Source organism: Amblyomma americanum, chromosome 3 (assembly GCF_052857255.1).
Source record: "Amblyomma americanum isolate KBUSLIRL-KWMA chromosome 3, ASM5285725v1, whole genome shotgun sequence".
NCBI lineage: Eukaryota > Metazoa > Arthropoda > Arachnida > Ixodida > Ixodidae > Amblyomma > Amblyomma americanum.
In genome coordinates this window covers 206,292,213-206,317,599 of record NC_135499.1, presented here as the reverse complement: position 1 = coordinate 206,317,599, position 25,387 = coordinate 206,292,213, and the positions used below count along the sequence as shown (strand labels likewise).

Genomic DNA, 25,387 nt, shown 5'->3' with positions numbered 1-25,387 from the left:
CGAATCTTTCGCATTGCTGAAGCTCTGCAGCTAACCATTAGAATATCTACCAATTACACCGCTTCGAAGCACTCCGCACATGTTTTCGGTAGCATTTAGGGTTCCAGTGGGGCGACTTATGACCACCGGACTGGGATAAAGTTTTAAAGGAATACCCAAATTAATCTTTCGCATCTTTCGCAAATTCGTTTATGTTTCGCAAGACCAACTTTTTCTTTTTTTTTTCTTACTAGCCGGTCAGGTTTTCCCACCGCGTCTCTTGCCATTTTTTGTCTCTGTAACCCCTTCTGCAAGGATGGGCTCGCAGTCTCTTGAAGCAAAAAAAAAAAAACCCGTGCCTACTTTATGCCTACTCGGATATATTACCTCTTCTTATACTTATCTCACGGCTGCTTATGGACTGAGGCGTATCAATCTCGAATCAGTTGCCTTCCACCTCAATAAGAGTCCGTCCCCGTAAAGCTTGAAGGGCAAAATGGTTCGAATTTTGCGCATAACCTGACTAAAGGCGCAATGGCGTAGGAAGTAAAGGGAAGGAGAGGGTTTCGGCGGTGGGAAGATTAGCAGGGCCGGAGAGGCAGGGTTGCAGACATGCGCGCACCTTGCGTGCTCGAAACCAGCTAATACTCCGGCCAGCGAAGGAGCTCATCCCCGTTGAGAGCCCTTCTTCTTCGAGGGTTGCCTAAACGCTCATCAGGCGTCAAGCACCGTGGCGGAGCTGCGAGAGCGCCGTTATTGGGAGCGACTCCTCCCCTCCCTCCACCCTTTCACTCCTCCTTTCCCGCCGTTTTCGAGCCCAAACAAGATTAAAGCAAACGAGCGAGGGGAGGGGGGGGGGGACTACAAAAAAAAAAGAAGCAGCATGGCGTTGAGTTCCAGCCCACGGCCATCAGCCGGGGCGCATATGAACGCTTTAGGGAAACCATCGGGGGTTCACAACTCGAGCAGTGGCAGCGGCAGTAAGGGGAAAGGGCGTGGGAGTTAGCCGGAAGACGAGGAGTAGGCACTGCGCGGGAAAGAGAAAGCGGGGAAAGTGGAGGGAGCATAGGGAGGTGGGAAGAGGAGCACCGGCCGACGCGCGCTCCCCATAATCACACACCGTACGCTGGCGGAGAGCGCTGCCTCTGGTGGCGGAACGCTAATATCGCGAGAGTACTTTACGATCCTGCCGGGCTTTACTGCTGATGTGATTATTTACGAGGGCACGGCGCCACTCGGAGCGCTCTTCAGTGACGGGAAGAGGGCCCCGTTGTAAACGAGACCGTATTATTTACGCCTGAGACGGTGCGCGCGACCGTCCCGTCGTCGTCTCACCCGGCGTACCTCGTTTCAGCTCTCATCTTCTTTTTTTCTTCTTTCACTTCGCGGTTAATTTTTTCAACTCTGAAAATCGCTGACCTTGGCTCGTAGAGTCTCGGTAAATAATGAAATATTGAACAAGGGGTACATCGTGTGGGTTCATTGCTGTAGCCGTTAAATTGAGAAATCGCATTTGCGGCTTATACGTCTTTGCACATTGTACATAGGCCATTCTTGACTGCTATCAATGCAAACAGAATGTTGATGTCCTGTTTGGGAAACCTGGAGGGGCTGACACAAGCAGCAAGCAAGAATACAGGATGGTTAACGACATGTGCAAAAGCTGGATCAAAATGGCGGCTACACGAAAGCTGGTTCCAGAAGGAAGATTCGTGGTAATAAACAGAACCTCAAGATGTGCACAATCACGGTACCGCTGCGAAATTCAGACTTCTGTAACCATTGAATGTTTTTATTGCATAGAAATTCATAAACATACAACTTTGTAAAACATTTTACATAGGTACGAGGCGCTTAAACATAAATATATATACTAAACCACGTTTCAAGCAAAAAACAATCGTTTCCATGGTGCTTGAGCATTCTTTCTTGTGAAAACAGTAGTATCATTTACATTGTTCCTTACATAAAATTAAATGGCCTCACTCGACACACTACCGAAATTTATATGTCCAACAGCAATGTGACACGTTTAGCACTTTTTTCCTTTGCCGAGTATTCACCCTGATGATTGGTATCTAAATAAACATAGAGAATAAAGCTGCCGTGAAGTTTGAGAACCGGCTCATAAATGTAAGGAAATCACGCAATATAATCTTACCAGCAGCCATACAGCTTATTAGTTATTCGCACGTGCATCCGGCATTGTTTATTAGTGCGCCTCTGATGCACAGGTTCTGCGTGACGAAATTATATGCAGTGCTGAACAAAACGTTCTTTGCCACCTGAACACTCTACTAATCCTAACGCGGCTTATCAACAAGAGCTGTTCAATAAGATGCTACAGGAAGTCAATTAAAGCTCATGCAGTTATTGCACTGCCTAATCGATGCTGAGACCATCCTGGAAAAGTGTATCTTGTAAACTGATTCATGCATCCGTATGTGGTTAAGCTCTCGTATGAAACGTATTTTGATGATATGCGCCACAAGGTCTGGGAAATAGACGTCTGTAGACCTTCAATGCTTCTCTATTCTTTTTTATAGTGTATGGTTTATGGGGTTGAACGTCCAAAACTATTCACACTATGAGGGGCACCGTAGTGGAGGGCTACAGATAATTTCGACCACCTGGAGTTCTTAAACATGCACTGACATCACAGAGTACCCGGGCCTCTAGCATTTCGCCTTCATCTAAACGCGACCGCCGCGACCGGGATCGATCCCACGTCTTTCGGGTCAGCAGAAGAGCATCATAAGCACTGAGCCACCGCGGCGGCACCATTTTAATTTATATTGTACTGTCGTCGTTACTAACATACTAGTTGCCAACACACCGTCACTCACCATGGAGTTGTATCTTTCCTTCTGTTTTATCCAGGGCGTTTTGTGCCATGCAGTGGTATGTGCCGTAGTCTTCTTTTCGAAGATTCTTGATTGTGAGCTTCATGTAGACCTTTAGTAAAGAGCGAAAGAAGCAGTTAGGAGAAACTGGTACCGCTGTATACTAGTGTTTATGGCTCTATAACCAGTTTTTCGGATGCCCATAAAAATAAGCCCTTGCCGCGCTCACTACCATTAAATGCTTTGCTGTAGTAATAAAATGTTACGCAACTCATCCAGATGGAAAAATGCAGTAGCCCCAAATCATTAAAACCTGATGCCCATAACGTTTTGTAGAACTTTCGAAGTTATCGCGCAATAAATTAGGTTCAATTAAAAAAAGACGATTATGATGATTATGCATTTTTATGGCAAAAGGGCGTCTGTGGCCAAAGAACGCCATGGCAAAAGGTTGTTTCTTCTACTCAAGGTGGGGCCAGAGACCCATTTCCCAAGCATTTCACCTTCAAGAAGCCGAGCACAAGGCAGGAAGAGGCTTCTATACTATAATATCCCCGGTGGGTACCCGGCGGCACTGGGGATCGAACCCCGCACCTCCCGCATGTGAGGTGGATGCTCAAATGACTAGTCCACCGCTGCGGTCGAGTTCAATTAAAAGTCTATTTTTCTTTTTTTTCTTCAAAAATAAAGCGTTAGAAACAACTTTCATCTGAAAGCCAGCACCCAATCTCAACGAAAATTTTAGAAACAACTTCCGTCTGACAGCATTTATGCCAGCACCCAATCGTGCGCATGTTTGCAATGTCATGCACATGACATTAATGAGCCTGTTACAGCTTTTACACGTGTAATCATCAGCCCAGAGTGCTGAATGTCGCACTTGCTGGCATTATTTAAATGTTTTCTTAGCTTAACTGTAGTGTTAATACGCACATAAGGTCACACGATGACCATACTTCCTGCAGTGGAAAACATTCGCTTCCAAAATCACAATCTGGCTAGTTTTATATCTGGTCAGTGTAAAGGCTCTGCGACTCACGCATTTCAGAGCTCCTAGCAGTGATTCGAGCACACCGAGTCCCTGTACTGTACCAAAACTATTCATATGCTTGAAACGACGTCTTTCCATATCTTCCAGATATTAATGCAAAAAGCCGACAGACTCGTCCATCATTTGATTAAAGGATGCCACAGGGTTTACAAAAAGGTAGTACCTAGGTATCGTTTTACCCGCAATCCGAAAAGTGGTGCACATTACTGAAGTTTCCCTATATGTTCAGAGCCTGCATTATTCTCAAAAACCCATCCTAGTTATTCTCCCCAAAGGTTTCATTACTCGGAATGCCTGAATGCTGCCCTGGCGCACTCTGATGAAATTAGATACTAAAAAAACTGTCCTCCCACTTTTCCAGTTGCATACAGAAAACAAAATGAACAAAGGTCGAAGGCGAGACTCGGTCCGCTAACAAATATTTAGACAAAAGGACGCATCTTTGACTCTACTGAGCTTCCCCTCTACCTTTCTGCACTTTCTCTTGCACTGTCGAGAACGCAACCTTCCAGCCTAGACCCTAAATTGGCTTTTCAGTTGCAGCTCCATAGTGCATGATTTTTTGCTGAGTGCATCAATGTAGCTGCCTATAAGACGTGCTAGCCAGCATTTCAAGCATCTAATCATTAATTTATTCACAAATACTGACTCCCAAGAAAGTGCACACACCATAGCCACCAGTTTAGATTGGATTTGTATTGATCGTTAGAGCGAGTAATAGTCACGATATATATTAATTAAGATTTCGTTTTTATCACTTCGTGCACCACCATTACATCAGCTGTATACGCCAATGCGATCTGTACTATCTTTTAAAGCTGTGACTGCTCAGTGCGGGGCCGTATTTCTCCGTCTGAATGTTGTAAATTACACCAATATGCTTGTCTGGGGAGAGCCAACTTCTCTCATGCCTCTTAGCTGTTTTTTTTTGTCTGAGGTATCAGCACCTACTAATGCTGGACATTTCCTCATAATCAGCCCCTGATGAACTGAGTGTAAGTCCAACTAGTGCTTATCTTGCTGCGTTAGGATTAGAAACCTTCTGTTTGTTTCGGTTACAAATACTTCAATACGCTTGGTGGTTGGAAGAGAAATCATGTTTAACAACGAATGCTTGCTGCACATGAACAACACTTGAGAGGCTGTTCCTGTACATTAACGCGTGTAATAAATACCATGTTGGAAGCAAAAACAATTGACGATGGCCGAATTGTCTAAGGCGTCGGGAAATGAAGGTCCTCTGTTTGCGCTTCTACTAGTCGGATTCCCACATGGGGTTGATTTTTTTTTCTGCTGAAAATCGTCGCTGACAACGACCCGGTGCCCTAGTTGGCTTGCCGCAGGCCGCTAAGGAATAAATTGGCACTGATGCATGGGTTGGCCGGGCAATGGTATGTATACGAAGTTGCTTACCATGACTATGCTTCGAACAGAGGACATTGTTCAATAGTCGAAAACATGCTTGAAGTTAGTAACCGGCTTCTCGAGCGCTTATTTTGTTCGCCGGTGCTAAAGGGTCTTGATACGACATAGCTGTACTAAACTAAGAGAAAGCAGGACATGAAATGCTACGAAGATCGAACACCACACGATGCTAGAGGAAGCCTGATCATTTAGATCGCTGGTCGATCAGTGCAGCCATTATCAACATGATTATAAATGCAATACCGCCTTGTCCGTCCGCTCTACTGGGCTAACTAGAAGATTTTGTGAGCATCAAAAAAATATGTCGCCGCCGTCATCATCATCATCAGTATAACTACGCCAATGCAGGAAAAAAGCCTACCCCATATCTCTCCAATTAACCCTGTCTTGTACGAGCCGTGGACACCTTATTCTGATCCAACACCTAACTTTCTGTCGCTCCCTGCTACGCTTGCCTTCTTTTTAAATACAGTCCGTTACCCTTAACGACTAATCGTTATCTTGCTTTCGCGTTGCGTGCCCCACCCAAGCCCATTTCTTCTTAGTGATTTTGATTAGGATGCCATTAACCCGCGTTTGTTCCCTAACCCACTATGTTCTCTTCCTAACTATTAACGTTACACCGATTATTTTCATTTCCATGGTTCACTGCGTTTTCCTTTTGGGGAATATTGGTAGCCTGCTATTCATAATCTGAGAGAACCTGTCATATGCGCTCCACCCTATTCTTATCCTCCTAGTTATTTCCCTCTCATGATCCGGATCAGCTGTCACTACCTGCCCTAAGTAGACGTGTTCCTTGACCACTTCCAGCGCATCGCTACCAATAGTAAACTGCTGCTTCCTTGCGAGACAGCTGAACATTACTTTAGTTTTTTGCATATTAATTCTTTGATACACCATTCTGCTTTGCCTGCCTAAATCATTTATTATGCTTTCCAAATCACACCCTGCGTGACTTAGCAAGGAAATCTGTGAGGCACCCTAGATTTTCGCATGATCAGTCAAAGTGCCGTGCACTCCACCAAGAAATAACAACTCTTCCGACAGACTGGTGCAGCAATCTTTGATTTCCTGAGAGCCATTGTCTGCAGTCATTCAGTGGGACAAGCATTGACAGCTGAATTGCGTTAAAGTCTTTTTTTTTTGTCGCTTTGTTAGCACTTCCCATCGACGTGTCGTCCTATTCATACCTTGAGGCCCGTCCGGGTGATGTGGGCTTCATGCCTTTTCGGCTTCTTCTGCCGCGATCGAGGATCGTTGGAGGTAGCCGACGTAATGTTGGTGGCAGCCGTGTCCAGCCGGTGGGAGCTACGGAACCAGAAGTTTTCCGAAGGCGGATGAGCTTCCGTGTGGCACTCCAGGACCACGTTGGCACCAAGCGGTGCGCCAACCACTTGGTTGGGCACCCAGATCATCGGGGTGACTGTCAAAGCCAGTGGAAAGAAAAGTATTAATCAACTAATGTCAAATTTTAATATTAGCATCAGTTATGAAGAAGAAGGTCAGCATCATTGTGCAATATTGCTTTAATCTGCATTAAGTCCTGTGTTGAATGAGCTTCTAGTCGTTGATTAGGAGATGGTGTCGCTGCGGGGCCCGCGTCTTTTGTGCAGGCCTGAGCCATCCTTAACTGCCGCGGCTTTTCTGCCACTTCAATGAGGAAGCCAAGTATTTAACCGAATTTTTAAAATTATAGTTAATGTGTAAATGCACCGAAGGTAGGGGTTGTACTTTCGAAAATGCTCGTCCGCGTATTGTTCGTCTGCCCATTAATCACAAATAGCAACACTTTGGTTTTTCAGAGATGACAGCTAGCAAACAATATGTCGCCGGCTTTAGTGTCAAAGGCGATTCTTGCAGAATACTGCTCCTAATGGAGCACCGAAAAATTTCGTCACCTTTAATAAGTCCTCATGGCCTGTCCCTCGGCATCGTTGCAGTAGTAAAAATGTTAGCTGTCATCCTACACTATAATATGAATTTATTTAATGACCACATTACAGTTCGCATCACGTCAGTCATCGTTATGAAGTTGGAATTCCCTGAAAGAAAACTTTCTCTTTACTTCATCCATTTGTGTTAATAAATTTAATGAATGGTTACAGCTCGCCCAGAGAAAGCGTGTTCATTTCAGACTACAATTTTCTTGAAATTCTTGGAGAATGTGGTAAGTCGATCTTATAGGTATTAATAGTTATTTGCATTTATTTACTTATTTTCTCCTCGTTACTTGGCCGGTTGAAGGTGAAATAAATAAAAACCAAGAGGTCAGTCGAGAGAGACCCTTCGGGGAAAAAAAAACGTTGTATTTAGCCGGTTAAGTTCAGAAGCACAATCCGTGCGTCCATTCACTTCAGTGTTATCCATTCTGTACAAACTGTTGCTTCGTTTATGTGCGAGAGCTTGCTGCCCACTTTGTTGCAATTGTGCAAAAATCAACACAGTATGAATCACAAGCTTATGAGCTAGTTATTTAAACCTTGGTCCGGCAGTACCATTCACCTTAACGATTATTACGAGACAGCATCGAAGGCAACACAATAACAGATCTCTATCAGGACTCGGGAGCGCCTCGGATGAGAATAACACACTTTAGAATTTAAATAACAGCTGTTTTAATTTTAATAGCTTGCATTAGGTCGCATACGTCTGTGCAGTCCGCGAGATATAATCTAAACGTATCTTGGAGAGTACTGCAAATGCCAAGGAAGGTAAATAATTGCTCTTCCTCATGAGATAGAAACAGCATATTGCATACCTTGAATTAAAAAAAATGAAACAGGTCAAATGTGCATAAACTTCTTTCCCTCTTCTGTTATATCCTCATTGCTCAATGTGACACTTGAAGAACATGTGAAGTTCAATACTGTACTTGCGCGCAGCTTGGTTATGCGAAGTCAGTGTTTGCTCTCCAACCACACAAATGTCTCAAAAATCCTTTAAAGTATTATTAAAGTTTCTCTTCACCTTAAATAAATGATAAGTAACCGGTATCCGGGAGAGTGCCAAAACATCTCGTTGCACATTTACTAAAACCTGTATATTTTAACGCACTCTTTCGATTTCCCGTGTCCAGGGGCTGCCATACTTACAGGTAACTTCGAGAAATATGCGGCGGCTGATGGAAGGCGGCACGCCATTGGAAGCGAGGCAGAGGTAAGCGCCCATGTGGGAGCGTGACACCCGCTTGAAGAACAGCTCCTGGCCCCTGTACACCGTCACTGTAACGTCAGCAAACAGACGTGAGAGAATATGTCAACGCGCTGCGAATAGCTACAGTGGGATTCTACGGATGTTGTCTCCACCTATGTGCGTAGGGAAATATTGTTGAGATTAAACGCACCAGTAAAGATCATTAACAAAATACCGATCTCAAAGCTATTGCATTTGAGCGCAGAGCAGCCTTTGGTACCACACTGGAGTATAAATATACGATGTTTCATGCATATCGTATTAACGCAAATCAGACCGCGACATCTTAAGCAGCCGCATTTTAAACATTTTCTTTAAACAGCTAAAAAAGTTAACTGCACAGGTTTTAAAAATCCGCGAGATTAAAGGGGTCGAATGTGTGAAATTAGCAGGTAAAGCACGCGTGGTCCTTTCGGCCTAGCGTTTGAAATGGTGATGTAATCGCCGATTAAAATCGAGACAGCTATCAAGCTTCTCCGCAGCGCCCAGCTCCAACTGCAGGGCGCATCATAACGTCGTTGAAAGTATCAGTACATTTTCAAGGCATAAACGCTTGCTTTTAAGAAGAAAAACACAAACACCACCGAAGCCTCTGAGAGTTGTTTGACAGCATCGAAACTGGAATGGAAGGTTGTGGTTGGTGGCAACGGAAATTTGAAATCTTACGTTCCGTGGCGTCACACCGAGCTTCTTAGCGCTCATCTGGTGCTATGAGGTGAAGCCTAAAATTTAATCATTAATTACGTCAATATTTTAAGTGCTAGCGCAAAAAACACTTGGCATGCTTTACCTGCAGCCTATATAGATCTTAATCTTTGGATAGCGGGGAATTCTCGAAAAGTGGTGCACTTTCCCTTTAAGTACTGAAGCTTAAATTGCTGCGGTTCCAAGCATCATCCCGTAGTTTCGTGGTCATTCGCCGGAAAAGAAAGGTGCTCAAAACCGCTTTAGTACGGCATACATATATTAATTAGCGACAGGAGACATACGAAGTTATCCTTACTTAAAAATCAAGCAATGATTGAACATTCAAATTCTCTCACGTTCACCTTTTCTCATTTTTATTGCTGAAGTGCTCATATATTAGAACGGAACACGGAAGGGTCGCACTGCCTGCAGTAGCGCAGGATGTGCACTACGTGTCAAGTGAAGTAATATCCGGATTCTCGCGCCAAAATTCGCAAAAAAGAAATGTCCTGCTGGATGCTGGTCTTGGGTGAAGAACAGACATCTGACGTCGCGGAAGGTGCTTTGTAACCACCACGCTTTACAAATACCTCAAGCCGGACACAGAACGCGGGGGATAAGTGATGAATGGAAACGAAGGCTAGGCCCAGCGAGAAAGAAAGTAAAGAACAAAGAGTGAGTGAACGCAAAGGGGAAAGAGCACACGGTTGTTCTCGCTTCGGGGCCTTCCTCGAAAACTGCCGGGCGTGGGCAGCCTAATGGGTGCCAGGCGAAATGGCAGCGGCGGGCACGCCGCTGGTTTGTTCCCGGGGTCGCGGCGACGAAACGAAAACCACCGGTCAGCGGTCGGCGCCGCAATATAACTTGCGCTCAAACGGCACTAAAACGTATCGCGCCTGCCCCACAATCAGCGGAGCCCATTACTCTTCATTAAAGGCCTATCGTCCGAACAGGGCGCCAAGATATAAAGGGCGCCCGCGGGCGGGTGAACGGGGCGTGCGAAGAGCATCCTTGACCAGCGGCCCTGGTCGACCAGAGGGCGTCTCTTATTCCGGACACGTCCCGGCTTTGCTCCGGGCCGTAGCCCGACGCCCGCTGCGGGCCGAGATCCAGCGAGCTTCCTCCATCTCGGGGGTTCTCCCGTCTCTACTATATTGCGGGGCCGAGCCACGCGCTCCGAGCGTTGATGAAGATTTGTTCGCCACCGGCACATTCGTCACGCCTTCCGTTCGTCGCACCGGCCTCGGGATAGTCTTTGACAAACGGTCACTCTGGACAAGAGCACAAAAAAATGTAACTTTAGTTCTGGGCCAGGTGCTTGCACTTCTTGCCTTGATTTTTATGTTTTCCATCGCCTTTTTTTCTTGTTTTATTGCCTACGGCTAACGATTGCCACAGCTTCAAAATTGAGTTCACGAACGACGTCGATGTCGAAACATTTAAAATGAGCGAAAAAGAGAGTTGCGCGAACATCGCTGTCAAGTGAAGCCAGCGCCCCTGTCGGAGGTGGCGCAATACTTTGGCATTTACAGTTTTTCATTCCAGGCTACACACAAAGTGAAGCGTGTTCCCTTGGCAACATCTGCTGTAGGGCACGACGGAGGGGTGGTAATAAGCTGCAGGGTTTGTTCACACGGCTAGAAGAAGGTTAAACCTCCGCAGAAATGTGCCCATCAGCAGAGCTAGCCACTCGTTTGTGGAAGAGTATCTTCTCTGCTGAGAACCCTTTTTTTAATGAACCCTTGGCGAATGTAGCACAGCTGTTGCAGCCTAACAGCCTGGCTAAACACTTCATCGCAAATTTACTATCCCAATACCTGCAGGCTATTGCCCACGTGCTGCAACTGGTGTCACGTTTCTTTTAAAACCTGCGGCACTTTCCTGTTATTCCTACCTACGCATTTCCAAGCAGGGGCTGTCTAAGTGCTGTAAAGCACAGGCGCTTAATTTTATTGCGCTAACTGTTGCATTGCGAGTTCCTGAAGCCGATCACTGCCTCAGCATTCTTCGAGAAATAAGTGATACGGACCAGGCACGGTGTTGAATTGGGACAAACGCTTACAACAGATGCATTCGGTGCTGAGCGGCAAAACATCCTTGCTATTATCCTGGTTATATCGGCTACATTTGTCCCCAGCACAAAGAAATGAAAAGCCTAACGATTCACGCTGACATGAGTGCTCCGAAGTCTCTTATTTCGAAGTACAGCGGGCTAAATGAATTTCTGCCGCACTTGTGACAGACCTGACCACACGCGACGATATCAACCGTTGGGGCATGCAACTTCTGGAGCATCAAGCTTGAAAACCACAAAATGAAAGAAAGTATACCATGATATTTCAAATTATAATGAAGTTCAATCATTGCAACAGCATTTGAAAAGAGCATGTTCTGCCTGAAGGTTTTTTTTTCCAAGTGCATGGGACTTCTAAGCTGCTTTCTTTGAAACTTCCTCGTGCAAGCTTACTGCTTCTGGAAACCGCATATAGTGGCTCAAATAGAAACGTCAAGTAAAAACTGAACAAAGTTCGTTGTGGAAACTTTCAAATCAAATGTCACGGTTGTTAACCACACAAGCCATAAGACAAGAGCTCGAAGGTGCATGGCATCATCTTTCATATGTGAAAAAGGGGACATCTTTTTATTGCATCGGCCACCCGATTCTTAGCCGATCCCCCAGTGTGGGTATGTGCCATCTTTTGATAGGCTAACAACAACAACAACAACATGCACAGTATTCAGCGTCACGCAATGAAGGATGAAGGAGAACGATCAAGGAGCTCGTACAAGGTAGCGGAAGCAAAAGTGTGAAGACGCTCACTGCTTGTCATTAAAATACAAATTTATGCTGGCTGTGCAATTGCCGCAAAGCCCGTGCCAGACGCATGCAGCAAACAGAAAGATGGGCGAGCATTCTCTCTGTTGGCTTAGCACATGAAACGCCCGGCAAAGCAACTGCAGTGGCAACAAGCGTGCAGTTGGACCTTGATATTTGCCGACATGTTTACGTCCTCACTTTACAGCCCCCCGACGAAACTCGTGTCAAATTACTCTGCAAAAGCATTACAGCTTCTCAAGAAGTGTTCGCCTCTCTTCCTCATCTCTCGTCGGCGCTTTTGAAATGCAGTAAGAGCACGCTGCCTTCCCGACTCCAGAGTCAATTACGCTTTTTCTTTCCTTTATTTTTACGATATTCTGTATGTTCCCCATCGCACTGATTGCAGCAGTGGTGGCGTCTCCCTGAAACCCCACACCGGTGGAGTGTGTCAGTCATATTTTTTTTCCTCGTGTTTCTTTTTACTTTTTTCAAACTTCGATTATATTGAAAAACACCCATGGAAGACTGCTTAGTTCCCCCAGCGCGATATACAATTTAGGGCCGAATTCCTCAAACGAATCCCCCTCGCGCAAATGGTAAAAAACTTCGTCGCCAGTTTGGAATACGCGGTGGGGAGAAAGAAATCACCGCGAAACGATGAACGCAAGTGTAAAAACGAATGAGTGGACGAACCAAACGTGGCTTCCGATGCAAAAGTGTGGCAAAAAAAGAAACAAAAAAGCAAACTGCGGCCCCCGTTTGTTCCTGATCGCAATGGCCACAAAAAAGAAAAGAAAAAAAAGACAATGGGGCTAGACACATGAAACAAGAAAACGAATAGATAGCAAAAATAATCGGTCGGGGGAAGCGTCGAATCAAAAGCTATGTTGGAATCAGCGTACGAGGACGTTTCCACTCGAACTGTTCCGAGTGGGACGTCTTGCCCGGCGAATCCAATAAAATGACGTGATGACGGACACGTTCCTCTTCATTTCTGTCTCATTTGAAACGTTTTCTTTGTACATTAGAGTCCTAGTGGAGATTTCTTTTTCCCACCCTCCGTCGTCCCTTTTTACTGCACCCGTCCGTCTCCCTCTCATCCTTGCTGTTTTTGCGTCGCCGCCTCAGTGTTATCCTCCCCTTCTCACCCCCCCCCCTCTCCCCCTACCCAGCTCTGACTTGCTTCCATCCATTTCTCTTTAGTGTCTTCTTCCCCTACGCTGCTTCTTTGGTTCCTGTTTCGCTTCCGGTTGAACTATGTCTTCCGTCTCTTCGCATCAGCGGCGACACCGTCATAGGCCTAGCTCGCCTACTGGCACTCTTTGGGAATCTCTGTTTCATCTATCCACGCCGTCTTTGATTCCTTTTAACTCGCCACTTAGCAGTTTAAATCTTGGCGCCTTTATATATTCGCTTGTTGCATCTCTCCATGCGACCGTACGTGCCCTTAACGCATACGTGCTCCCGCCAGTCCCTCCGTCCCGAACAGCTTCCCATCCTTCACACTCCCGTCTTCCTCAAGAAGAGCCTGGACGGAAGAAAAGAAATAAAATGTGCAATACGGGTTTGACGTACACCCCCGTAGTTTCTTTTTGGTCGGGTGTCCAGGAGGAATCCTGGCAAGTTTTATGAAAATGCCAGCTGTCAAAGGGGAGGATCTCGAATATAGCCGGCAGTCATACAAGCGCCAATCGATTGGAGGTCTGCTTTATGAGCTTCGCTTTTGTCGGCAAGTTACGTTTTTTGCTGCACTTCGAACACTTTAGGCTATCGGCACTGAACTTTGTTAGCTCTTTTAAGCGGAATGGGCCACAGCGAGAGAAATAGCGAGCAAGTCCCGCAAGTTAAATGTTGAATTTTACTCCGCTATCTTCAAGTTTTCAGCGTTCTTTTTTAATTTTTAGGCCCTAGAAGACGCGCTGGATTAACCACTTGCAAGGCCGTTTCATGCGTAGAGTATTTATAAGAACACAGGGTAACCCGTTCTTGCACATATCTTATCAGAAACAAAGCGAATCGACCTATAATCGTGACTAAACAAAATAGAGCTTTAGTCACGACCAAAGAACGTCGAGTCTAATCGTGACCTCATACTACCTTAGATACAAACTTTTCTCATCCGCTAGAGTATTTACCCCAACCATCCATTCTTTTTCAATCTTGTCTGTTCCGCTTCCTTAACGGTAGGTAAGGCTAGTGTTCGACGATAACTAGGAGTCATGTTCATTTAAACGTGCCACCTGCTACTATCAGATTTGATGTTCCGTCAATGGGCACTCAATAAATATTGTTACCCTCAGTTTCGTATTTCTCTCATGAAATTTCGGATACATGTATTTGTGTAGTCTTCTTTCATTGTAATGAGGCTGCGAACTTAGCCGATCGAACAACATTCCTATTTGACCTGTGTTCGAACACCGTAAGATTGCAATGGTACGCACACTGTAGGCTCACGGAGGGACTCTTTAATGCCCACTCGGCTTTGTTGAATATTCGGCTTACACAGTTCCCAACCAATACTGCGTTAAGCACATTCTATGCTCGAAGAAGTTGGCATCACCAAATCATAAGGCGTCTCAATTGCCTTGTCGGTTTTCTTACCTCCATGGGGAGGGGGGCAACAGGAGAGTGAAGTCTTAAGCATGAGTGAACGAAATTCACGTGTACGAAATACGGGTTTAAATGTGACTGCCAGGGATTTTTTAATGTGTGCTAGCACTTATAGTAGCCATTCCCCACATTTAATCTTTGTGTGTCTGTCTCATCACGACCTCCGAATTTCGCGTCCGGAGCTCTACCAACTGAGCTACGGCGACGGCTGTCCAGTGTTCTGCTATCGGTGGTATTTATATATGGTGGTAGTGTAACCCATCCTTGAGAGCGTTCACCAGCGCCACCCTTGTCCATAGCGGCGGACGTGTCACGTTATTTCGGAGGTAGTGGGTACCGATCCCACCTGCGGCATGTGGTGGTGTTTCTTCTGCTTTCTAATTACCCTATTAATTTCCAGTTGATGAACCCCCAGATTAAAAAAGAATCCCCTGTGATCCTTTGTTCCGGTTATATATACCGAAGGGAAAACCAAACTGTTAGCGCACCTAATTCGCATTTGGCCTAACTACGCAAATCAAACGTTTTTTTTTTCTATCCGACGAAAAAAAAAACTCACAAAAACTCTCTCCTTAAGCTAGGCCCGTCGTCGCTCTCCTTAAACTCGGTAGGGTATCGAGGCGAACCACAATATGCAAGCACGCGTCGGCCTCGATTTTTTCTAGGAACTTACCAATCTTAAATACAAAACTGCTGTGCATCCGCATACGCATCTTCAGCTCCTTTCCAGAATCGAAAACACTTGCTCATATGCACGGTCCGACGAAACTGACCACAGTACCTTTCTGGTCGCCGATGCGAAACGGCTGCGCGTCCTCCCTCCGCCAGGTGACCTTGGGTTCCGGGTTGCCGCTTGCCTCGCACCGGAAACTCACATTGCTGTTCTCGCGCGCCGTCAGGTTCCGGGGTCCGAAGGAGTCCACGAAGTACGGCGCCACTGTTCTCGATGGCCCCGTACAGGTAGAAGCACGGAGGGGAATGACCGCAAAAGAAAAAAACAAACATAGAAAGGAAAAGGTCAACAACAAACAGTATTCGGTGGATCCGAACAGGAAGCACAGTAACTGTTCGACCGGTTGTTACAGTGCGCTCGGCTACTAACTTCGCTTTCCAGATTTATGCTTTCGTTTTTTTTTTTCGCAGAGCTGCAATGCAGTCCTTGCGGTGATAAGATAGGCCTACTTCCACCCTGCATAGAGCGCATAAATCGTAAAGTCTAAAAAGAAATTCTAATTAGTTTGTTGAATACATAGAAAATTTATATTAGAGTAATTGTTATACACACCTCTAACAGATCGAAAATAGAATAACATAAATTGAAACGTGGTAGTTCCAAATCGCCAGCTAAATAAATGTTGGACAGTTTTGAAATTTCATACTTCTCTATACCTATACGAGCTGTTTATGTGCTCCTTCAGTAAAAGTAACCAGCGATTATGTATCCTATCGCCAGAGCCAAAAATAGCAGTTACTACGAGACGAGAATTCAGAGACATTCAGTGGCTCAATAGCCTACCCACAGGTTGGTCATGTGCTATGGAATCTACAAACAAGGATAGCTCCTGCACAGTTATATAGCCACGTGTACCTGTAATGTGCTTACGGTACGAAAACAACTATCTACTTTTGTTAGCAGCTCATGCATAAAATTAAGCGATCTGTTTTAATTCTATTTTTATGTTTACATTATTTCATCTCTATTTCTACACATATTTTTTTGATGAGTTACACCATGTAGCTTACAACGAGTCTCGATCCGATCAAATTCAGTTCAAATGCGCCTTGAAGGCAATCTTAAGAGGTAAATGGAATCTTGGTAAAGAATACGCCTAGAAGCCATATAAATTCATCCCATAACGCCATAACGCCAATTATTACTGAATATATTAAGTAAACAAGTGACTGGTTCGTATGAAAAGGCGAAAACTGCTGGTGTAAAAACTCCATGCTTAACTCTTGGTCAAAAGTGGCGCGCCTGGAGACCGCGCAGCAGCATCGATCGGGCTCGCGGCAACCGTGCTCTGTACGAGCTGTTTCACCGACAGTTCACAGGTGGCAGCAGCGTATAGTAAAACGGCGTGAGGGGGAGCTTTTTAGACAGGAGCGGCATCTGGAAGCAATCAATCGAAGGATATCTTGCTGCACTGGTTCGTTTCAATCCTCTCAGCTGGCGCCACTGTCCCGTCATACCGGACGGCGCGCGCGCACTTCACATTTGAGGGAGAGCTGTTGTGATCGCTTATGTGTACAGGGTCGTCTACTCTTAGTGCGAACACGCGAGCGCATGGCCAGACTCTTTCAAGGGTCACTGCGTCTGACAGGGCCGCACATCGAAGCGGGACGCAAAAGTTTGAATGCGGACATAGCGGACATAATGTAGTGAAGGCCAAGGAACAGATGTGCCAGAAGAGTTAAGAAAATTATGGCCCCAGCCTAAGTTCGAACGTTCTTGAAACTGCATGCCACTGCGCTGCCAGTCTAAACTCGGCTCGAAGAAAGAGGTGTGTTTCTGCCATGGGCGACAACCTGCCTCCTATCAAGAAAACCAGAGAGCGTCGGACATGTCTTTCTGGAATGTTGGGACGCTGCATTCTGCTGGGACGTCCTGCATTGTGCCCTTACAGAAGACATTCCGCTTACGCCCAAGTACATTCGGTTTCTTGATGTTAGCAACTAGTCTATTCCATACATGTTTTTCTTCTCGCCCTGCATGCGACATAGCGGAGTCGAATGGCGGTCAGAAATTCAGGTTCTGGCGGCAGCCCTATGTGCACATATTTTATTGAAAAATGTATGTAAGCATGACGAATTCAAGACACGAGTGGAGTTACTCGGCACCCCACGGGTAAAATATTTTCGGATCGAGTTTTACCTACGTGAAATTTTTCCTTAAGCAAAAGAATTCAACGAAGCCGCCGCGGTGACTCAGTGGTTATGGCGCTCGGTTGTTGACCAGAAAGACACAGGTTCGATCCCGGCCACGGCTGTCAAATTTCGATGGAGGCGAAATTCTGGAGGCCCGTGTACTGTGCGATGTCAGTGTACGTTAAAGAACCCCAGGTGGTCGAAATTTTCGGAGCCCTTCGCTACGGCGTCCCTCATAGCCTGAGTCGCCTTGGGACGTTAAACCCCCCTAAAACCATAAAAAAGAATTCAACGGTTAATTTCTTGTCGTGCACCACGTGATGCCAAATCAAGCGAACTAGACGGCCGTCAAAAATTTTTGTTGATTCATAGATAGATAGATACAGAGAGCAGGGAAAGGCAGGGATGTTAACCAGAAAGGTTTCCGGTTGACGTTCACATTAAGAATACCACCTGTAACGCGAATTTTCGCGACGCTGGCAAGCAGTGCATGATAGGATGCTCTGGTCTATGCTGCACGGGTTTCATTTGTGACCTCCTTCACTTCATTCTTATCATTTCTTTGCGCCCCTTTGAAAGCACTGCCGGTTGAACATCGTTCGTGACAGCGCCTTTACAGACTTTCATTGAGTTGATTACCACGTTTGTATCCGTTTTAGTGACTTCTAGCAAAGAAATTAGCACCTCTGCAGAACAAAGGTTGGAGCGTGAGTGCGCGCAAGGCAGGCCAACTGCTCCTCACCGACCACGTTGAGGTATCCGACCTGGTTCTTCATGGGGCGCGTGTTCACTTGGCACATGTAGTAGCCGGTGTCATCGGGGCGCACTTCTCGGATCTCCAGCTGCCAGACGCGGTGGCCCGCGTGGCTGACCCGGATGCGCTCGTTCTGTACGATCACGTGCGTGTGCAGCGCCAGGAGTGTCTGCTTGTCCACGTTCAGCCACGCTACCTGCGCACAACACCGGATCAGGGCACGACGCAACACGCACTCAAGCGACGTCACAAGAAAATCGCTCTGCGCCCGTTTTCTTACACGGGACGCCTACCTTAATTCGCGCGGCCCGTTCAGTTTCTTGCATTGTCATACCGCGGTAGTACCTGACCGTCAAAACAGACCGAGCTGTTGCGTGAGGACTTAATGGTGCTGTGAGCGTTTCTGCTGGACCGTGCGCTATGATCACACCTGCTGTGTCCGTAATGAAAACTCAATCATTGGCACTCTGCCACCGATGGGCTGGTGCTGACGGACACGCCGAACTGCGACAGCGAACAACTTCAACGAGCGATATTTCTCTAAGCCGCTAACTAAGAACGATGTTTTTGATCGCTGGCAGTATAATATGAGCGGATAAAAAAGAGACTACAAACTCTAGTTGATGGGAGCATAGATGCAGCGCATCTTTTCCCCATTTCGTCTGCTAGCCTTTACGGGGTTTAGAAATAGCTGAACCCTTCGGTCTTCTTACGTAACAAGCGCGGAAGGACGTTAAGAATGGACTTTTTGGCGCTCTTACTATTCTAAGCGTTCATTATGAAATGTTGCGCGTCGCGGCCTGTGTATGCGGGGCAGGGCCATTGATGCAGTCGTTCATGAGCACACCATGGCCGCTACATTTCACTACGGCATGCGTGAAAGCAGGGGAGGAGAGTGTGCTCCGTCAACTTCTTTCCACGCGCGAACTTACAGTTTTCCACAAGAGCTTCATGCAGCACACCGACGCGTGTCATTCGTCATGCAGCTCGTAACAAGCGTCATCATAGATAGTGTCGTAGGCTTGAAGTTGTTAAAACAGGTGCGAAAAGGGGCGAAGATAGGGAGCCGTGGAACATGCTTTAAGAAAGATGGGGCGCCATCTTTGGAACGCCATAGATAGCCAGTTTATTTTTTTACAGCATGATTATAAGGTGGAAATAAGCTAGATCCCTGAGTCAGTAAGCGCTAGCGTGTTGACAGCCTTTTTTTTTTACGCGCTCAACCTCACGACTGGGCGGAAACAGCACAGACGTGTACTTACCGTGTGGTTGCCCAAATTTTCGACAACACACTTGAGCGCGGCGTTGCGGCCAGCGGCGACAGTGAGGCTGGGTATCGGCTCAGCGAAGTATGGCTCGTCCTTGCTGACCAGTTCATCTGGACAGAGAAGAGAGCGAATTTTGTAAAAAAAAATTGCCATCCCGACGCTCCGCTCTGCGTCCAGGACACTCCAGGTGCGTGCAGGATCAACGGTGTTCGGAGTGAGTCGGAGGGGGGTGGGGGGGGGCAGATGAGCCAGATCCCGAATTTGGTATGATGCTCTTTGGGAAAGGGGTGTTGCAATGTACGTTTGATATCTGTTCAATAAGTGTATAGAGATAATTTAACTCTGGCGAATATTATGGTGGAAGGCTAAAGTATTAGAAGTTTAGCCGAAACAACCCCTTCCAGTTAGCGCAAGAAGCTCATGAGTTCACTATAACATGTGGTTCACAATCACGAAAGGAACGTGGTGAAAATATACCGGCTTCTGGGTGCGTAAAATTGTCTTTATGGATTGTCCTCTCGCATTCGTGCGCGTTGACACAAACGCATTTTCTTCGCCATTCCACATACTCGCCTATATTTTCGCTCCATTCGGATGCTTCGCTCTGCGCGGAGTCAGGCCTGCACCAACCTGCCTCCGTTCCTGCCTCTACGCGTCATAAAAATTTGTTTTCCTGCAAAACTGCACTGAGGGTGCGCACATTGCTCAGAATGCTCCCCGATGAAATGCGACAGCATCAGGCGTGCGGTAGGCACACCATCACGCCACTGCGAGCCGCTTTTGACTTGCAAATTCATAGCCGGGCAAGACGCAGCTGCCAGAGCTCCGAAACTCTCCAGACTCCAAACAAACAGCTTGGCACTTCGTTTTCTTGAGATTGCATTTTTTGTGTTGTGACGGTTCAGGACTTGCAAGAGAATAATCTAGGCGAACGGTAGCGCAGTGTCGTTTCTCATTTTTGCCAGCGAACTTATGAAAGTGGCTTAAGAAAGCTGTGGTTGAAACCAGAAGGGATGTAAACTGTCAGAAATAGGCAGCCCAGAATATAAAATTTGGTTTACTGCAAGATTTCATTTGTGCTCATTAAGATTTATGCCGGTGAAAAGTTTTAGCGGCAGCCACCAGTTCTTTAGATCAGGAAACGAAAACGAGCCACCATGGCGCAGCATATATATTCCACATTAATTGTGCTATCACATATAAGCCTTTCTCATAAAAGCAATAGAGTATCATTTATTTAGGGCTTTTGGGCAATGCTCAAAGAAAGGTTTTACGAAAATGTAGGCTGAATCGTTTTCGTCATGCCTTGGCATATTTAAGAAAAAGCCGGGACATCACAGCATTATAAAGCGTGGTGCTTGGGCGGTTTTCTGCTTGTACAGTGGCTAGGGTTGCAAGTAACTATAGTGAAAGTATTCAGAATGCAATGGAAGTTAAATAAGGCGCTCGTTATGACTTATATGAGAAGGAAGCCATCGGTAACCGAAACCAAGGACCAGTGTTTCTATCTTTTTTCTTTAATGTATGGTTCTCGCACAGGTTCCGCCCTCCCCGTTAGCTCACTTGCCGCGTGACAGTCGCGGCAAAACAGCACGTACTGCGTCAGCCGCTATGGACGAATGTGGCGCTGATGAACACTCTCAAGGTTAAGTTACACACAACATAAATGCACCCGAATGTTGAAGATTGGACAGCCTCCGCCGTAGCTTAGTTGGTAGAGCACCGGACGCAAATTCGGAGGTCGTGGGTCCGCATCCCACCAGCGGAATTCGATAATTTTTCTTCTACTTTGTGATAAACTATCTTTCAGCGAAAAAAATCATTACACTATTAATTTTCCCTTGACTAACATCATAATTTAAAATAAAAGATAAAGTAATTAATTAAAAGAGAATCATTCTTCTGTGATCTTTGGAATCGGTGACTCTTGCCTTACTGCCTAAACAGCGAAAATATGTGATCGGCGCCGTTCGCATTTGTATTCGTGTTTATTATCAGAAGCCAAGTAACCTTCCTACAAAACCGAACTGAACGACTGCGTTCAGGACGCTTACTGGTGGAAGTGCCACACTTAGTTCCAGCACTGTTTAAGCTATCGGTGATCGCAGACAACAGAAGAATCTTGTTTGATCTCGTTCAGAAACTCGCAACACCAAGGAATAGTGAAATGAAATATGATGCTTGCAATTATTCTGAATCTGGCCGTTGTATCGTTCTATACATTCCCGAACATAGAGCGATCATATCTCGCGTCAGTCAGGCTTATAACTACCATTATTTTCGGTATACAATTCCAACACGGTGTATAGACCACACGGCCTAATTTTGGCTAAAAAAAAAAACTTTTTTTACACTACTGTGGGTGACCGGTATAATGCTTAGAGGTATACGGCGTGAAATCCATAGAAGAAATGCATCGGCATGTGTTGATTAATATGAACTGCGTTCTCAGGTCAAGAAATGTCTGTCGTTTATAGATAAAAAAAAACGTCCATCATTCGTTTCGGTATATTCGCTGTTAGTCACTTCATTCGGTGCAAATATCCGCAATCCCACTTTAGACAAGCCAACTTGACAAGAGGTAGCTTCCAAGGGCTCCACCACCCACTTGAACTCTTCTACATAGATTCGCGTTCCCCGGAATGAAGATAGCAGCTAGTGCCACAAAGCTCGTGTGCAGTCAGCCATGTGGTGACAACAGAAGCACATTGCAAGTGGCCAAAATTTTACGATAGAATCGCTTCCGGCCTTTCATGCATATTGCGTATGGCGCGATACTGAAAAAGAGTACTCTATAGTCCGCACTTGTAAACAGTTCGCAAAGGTAAAAATTTTAACCCTTAGATATGTATAGCCTGCGGACTATATGTTGAAAATTACGGTATGTTCCTGCGGTGTCGTGTCCTCTAGTGTCTCAAAATTTTCACACAGTTCCATCGCAAGTCGCCATGTAGCAAAGGAAAGAAACCCTTACGCCGTTCATGGAGCAGATGACCATATCATAATTTGTTGTTCCAAAATGGGCACATTCCATACCGATGCGTGGGGCAGATCGGTCGTTCGGTAGAATTAAGGTTAACGTTAGTTACGGAACGGATAGTGAACATCGAAGAACAACGATAAAATTAATTAAGACAAAAAATGACGACGATTATAAAACCTGATGCGAGAAAGCTGCCAACAGTTGGATTTACCCTCGATGATTACTTTGGTGATTCTGCTCTAATGAATGCTGTTACTCTGGTGAAGGTGAACGGGAGTGGGGTGGGGGGGGGGGGGGGTGCATCAAGGGTGGCGGTGGCGGGTGGAAAGCTAAGGGGTTGAGGTGTGGAGGGGGCTGGTGGGTGCTGCTTATGGAGGGTGGAGGCCTCACACACCCGACGCCGCCAAGCGCTACTGGTAATGCTATCGCAGCAATAGAAAAGAGCAATGAGAATGGGGACATGCACATATGCAATAGACAAGCGCAGCGTATGTCGCTCTTACTTGTAACCTCGAAACATGTCATAATTAATTTTATATCATAAGCTGTAGGAAGGTCGCAATGCTGTCGATTGAACCCCTTTAATTAATTCAATCTCCCGCATCGGCGCTGCTCAGTCAGCATACAGAAATGTCCGCTGCACACCAATGGTAAATTGTGGAGAGCGACTTACGGTACCTATGGCAGCGAAGCGAACTGCATCATTGGCGACTTTGGCGTCTCATCATAACCTTCCCCAGCTATAGCAAGCCCAAGAGACCTAAAATAGAAATAAGCGACTGCTGTGTTTTCTCGCTACTTCATTCAACCCCGGCCTCTTCTTGCAACGGTAATCGCGGGAGCAAAACACTTATTAAATGTTGCCTTTACGAGAATACGTCGCCTGTATGCACTCGTATCGCTAGACCTTCAAAGGCGAAAGTGTGATCCCAAATCATTTGACGAAGCATTCCGGGCCCGATGGTGCTCAGAAGCCATATATTTGGCTTCCAGGTGAAAAAGCAAGGCTTCTGTGCATTGTCACCATATATTAGGCCTGTGTGCCACGCGCGTCCGCGTTCTGCCAATGCCACGCGTGGCGCTGCCTCTGCGTGTCTAAGGAGCGTTAGGAATCGGTAAGTCAAGCCTGTGGGTTTAGCACATTACTTAGTTTGCAAAGCGGAATTGCCAAATCAAGAATAATAAAATGCTGAAAGCCAGCATTGAACAAAAATTTCGTACGTGGTAGTATTTAAAGGGACACTGAGGGAAAATAATAACTTAAGCAAGACGTATAGAATATTCCCCGGGAACATTAGCAACGTTATTTTTTTTCTGCGCGAAAAGGTGGCTGCGATACCGAGAAAATAGCGATTGAAAGTCCCGAAACTCTTACACATAAAAGCTGCCTGCGAAAAATAAGCACAATTACGTCATTTCTATGACGCGCTTGCAATAGAGCCGTTCGATCAATCAGAGGTGCCACTTCCGAAGACCGGAACCATTACCGGAAACCAAAAATCAACAGATAAGCATGCACGCCGTTTCAGCCATCAGCCTCCAGTCTAAGGATACCGAATATGTGGCGGGGTCTTCTGACTTCCAAACTCTCTTTTTGAGCAATAAAAAATATTTTAATTAACACCCCCACCACGCACTGAAAGGCATATGCTCTTCGCGGCGGCTTCGTGCGGCTGCGTGTTGTTGCTACGCACGCGTAAGAATATATAGGCTCCGTGGATGGGAAAGAAATTATGTGAAGTTACTGAGGACAGCCGCACACTACAGAACAAATTGCTCATCGCGCTCACGCATGTATAAATCAGTGACGATAACGCAAGCATCTGGCCTTCGTTGCGTTGTGTGCTGTCGTGAAATGCACACGTAAGCTTCGAGGGATCCTGAAAAGCGCTCGTTTTCGCCTCCAATCTTTCTCTCCATCGTCTGTTTTTCGCTGTTTTAATCATTAGATTCTTCGCGTTCTTGGCTGCGTTATCTAGAGCTACTCTCCTCGCATTTCGATGGCGATTATACATTGAAGGAGAAATAGCGTTCGTGGAGAAAGTTCACAAATATACCGTTGCTGCACGTATCCGCAAGTGGCGGCGCCATGTGCACTTTGCTTTTACGCAATTTCCTGGATTAGGATTCCCCTTTTAGTATCACTTTAAGAAGCAAGTGAACATATTTCGGCGTGGATACTTGGACTCATGTACTGATTTTTTTTTTTCACACTGTAATGTTCGAGCTTCAAGCCAGAAAAAAAAAACAGCTGAAACAAAGACTAGACTGCAATGATTGGCGATGAAATGCTAAAACAGAATCAAAACCAAGAACTGTAATCTTAAGCGGCCACGATACAGCACTGAAATGCAGCTTACTCACATGGCTTTGACAGACCGTGAGAGACCATGAGAGATGGGACCAGGACCGGGACCGTGATCTTCGTGCAAGATAACTGTCGTTCTCAGCAGTGCAACATTCCCAGCAACACGGCAGGTCGAGCCACAGGGTAGAACCCCATTTGCGTCCGCTTATAATTTTACTTGCATCCCTGGCGGCATCAATGCCTTTGCCTTTTCTATAGTTTTTTTTTTCTACATCTTTCTATCTATGACTGTCAATCTTTTTTTTTCTCCCTTTTTTGCAGACCGCTTCTCAACACATCACCGGCCTCGAAGCAGTACTGTTCTGTTTTTTTTCTAAATCAATGCATGAGTGCAGATAACAGAAAAAATGAGGAGCACACCGTTAGCACGGCGAACGTGTAAGACATAGTGAGCTCGGAACCACACAAAAAGCCAAAAATAAGAACAAAAAGCGTACACTGGTGACATTGGGAAGTTTCTTCCTGGGAAGCACCTCGAAAGGACATCCCCACGTGTATTCACTGCGACAGAGGTGACATGGCGCTCGAGAAAGATGTGGAA

General features: G+C 45.9%; 1 protein-coding gene across 1 annotated transcript in view; it reads right to left on the bottom strand.

Annotated features, from left to right (window-relative positions):
* Positions 1–25,387, bottom strand: part of LOC144123601 (uncharacterized) — a 142,180-nt gene that overhangs the window by 25,585 nt on the left and 91,208 nt on the right. The window contains exons 5-10 of the mRNA XM_077656407.1: positions 19,490–19,605; positions 18,216–18,423; positions 15,390–15,545; positions 8,394–8,522; positions 6,492–6,724; positions 2,826–2,934 (exon numbers count right to left, since the gene is read on the bottom strand). Coding sequence (XP_077512533.1) covers positions 2,826–2,934; positions 6,492–6,724; positions 8,394–8,522; positions 15,390–15,545; positions 18,216–18,423; positions 19,490–19,605 — 951 coding nt within the window. The remainder of the gene's footprint in view (positions 1–2,825; positions 2,935–6,491; positions 6,725–8,393; positions 8,523–15,389; positions 15,546–18,215; positions 18,424–19,489; positions 19,606–25,387) is intronic.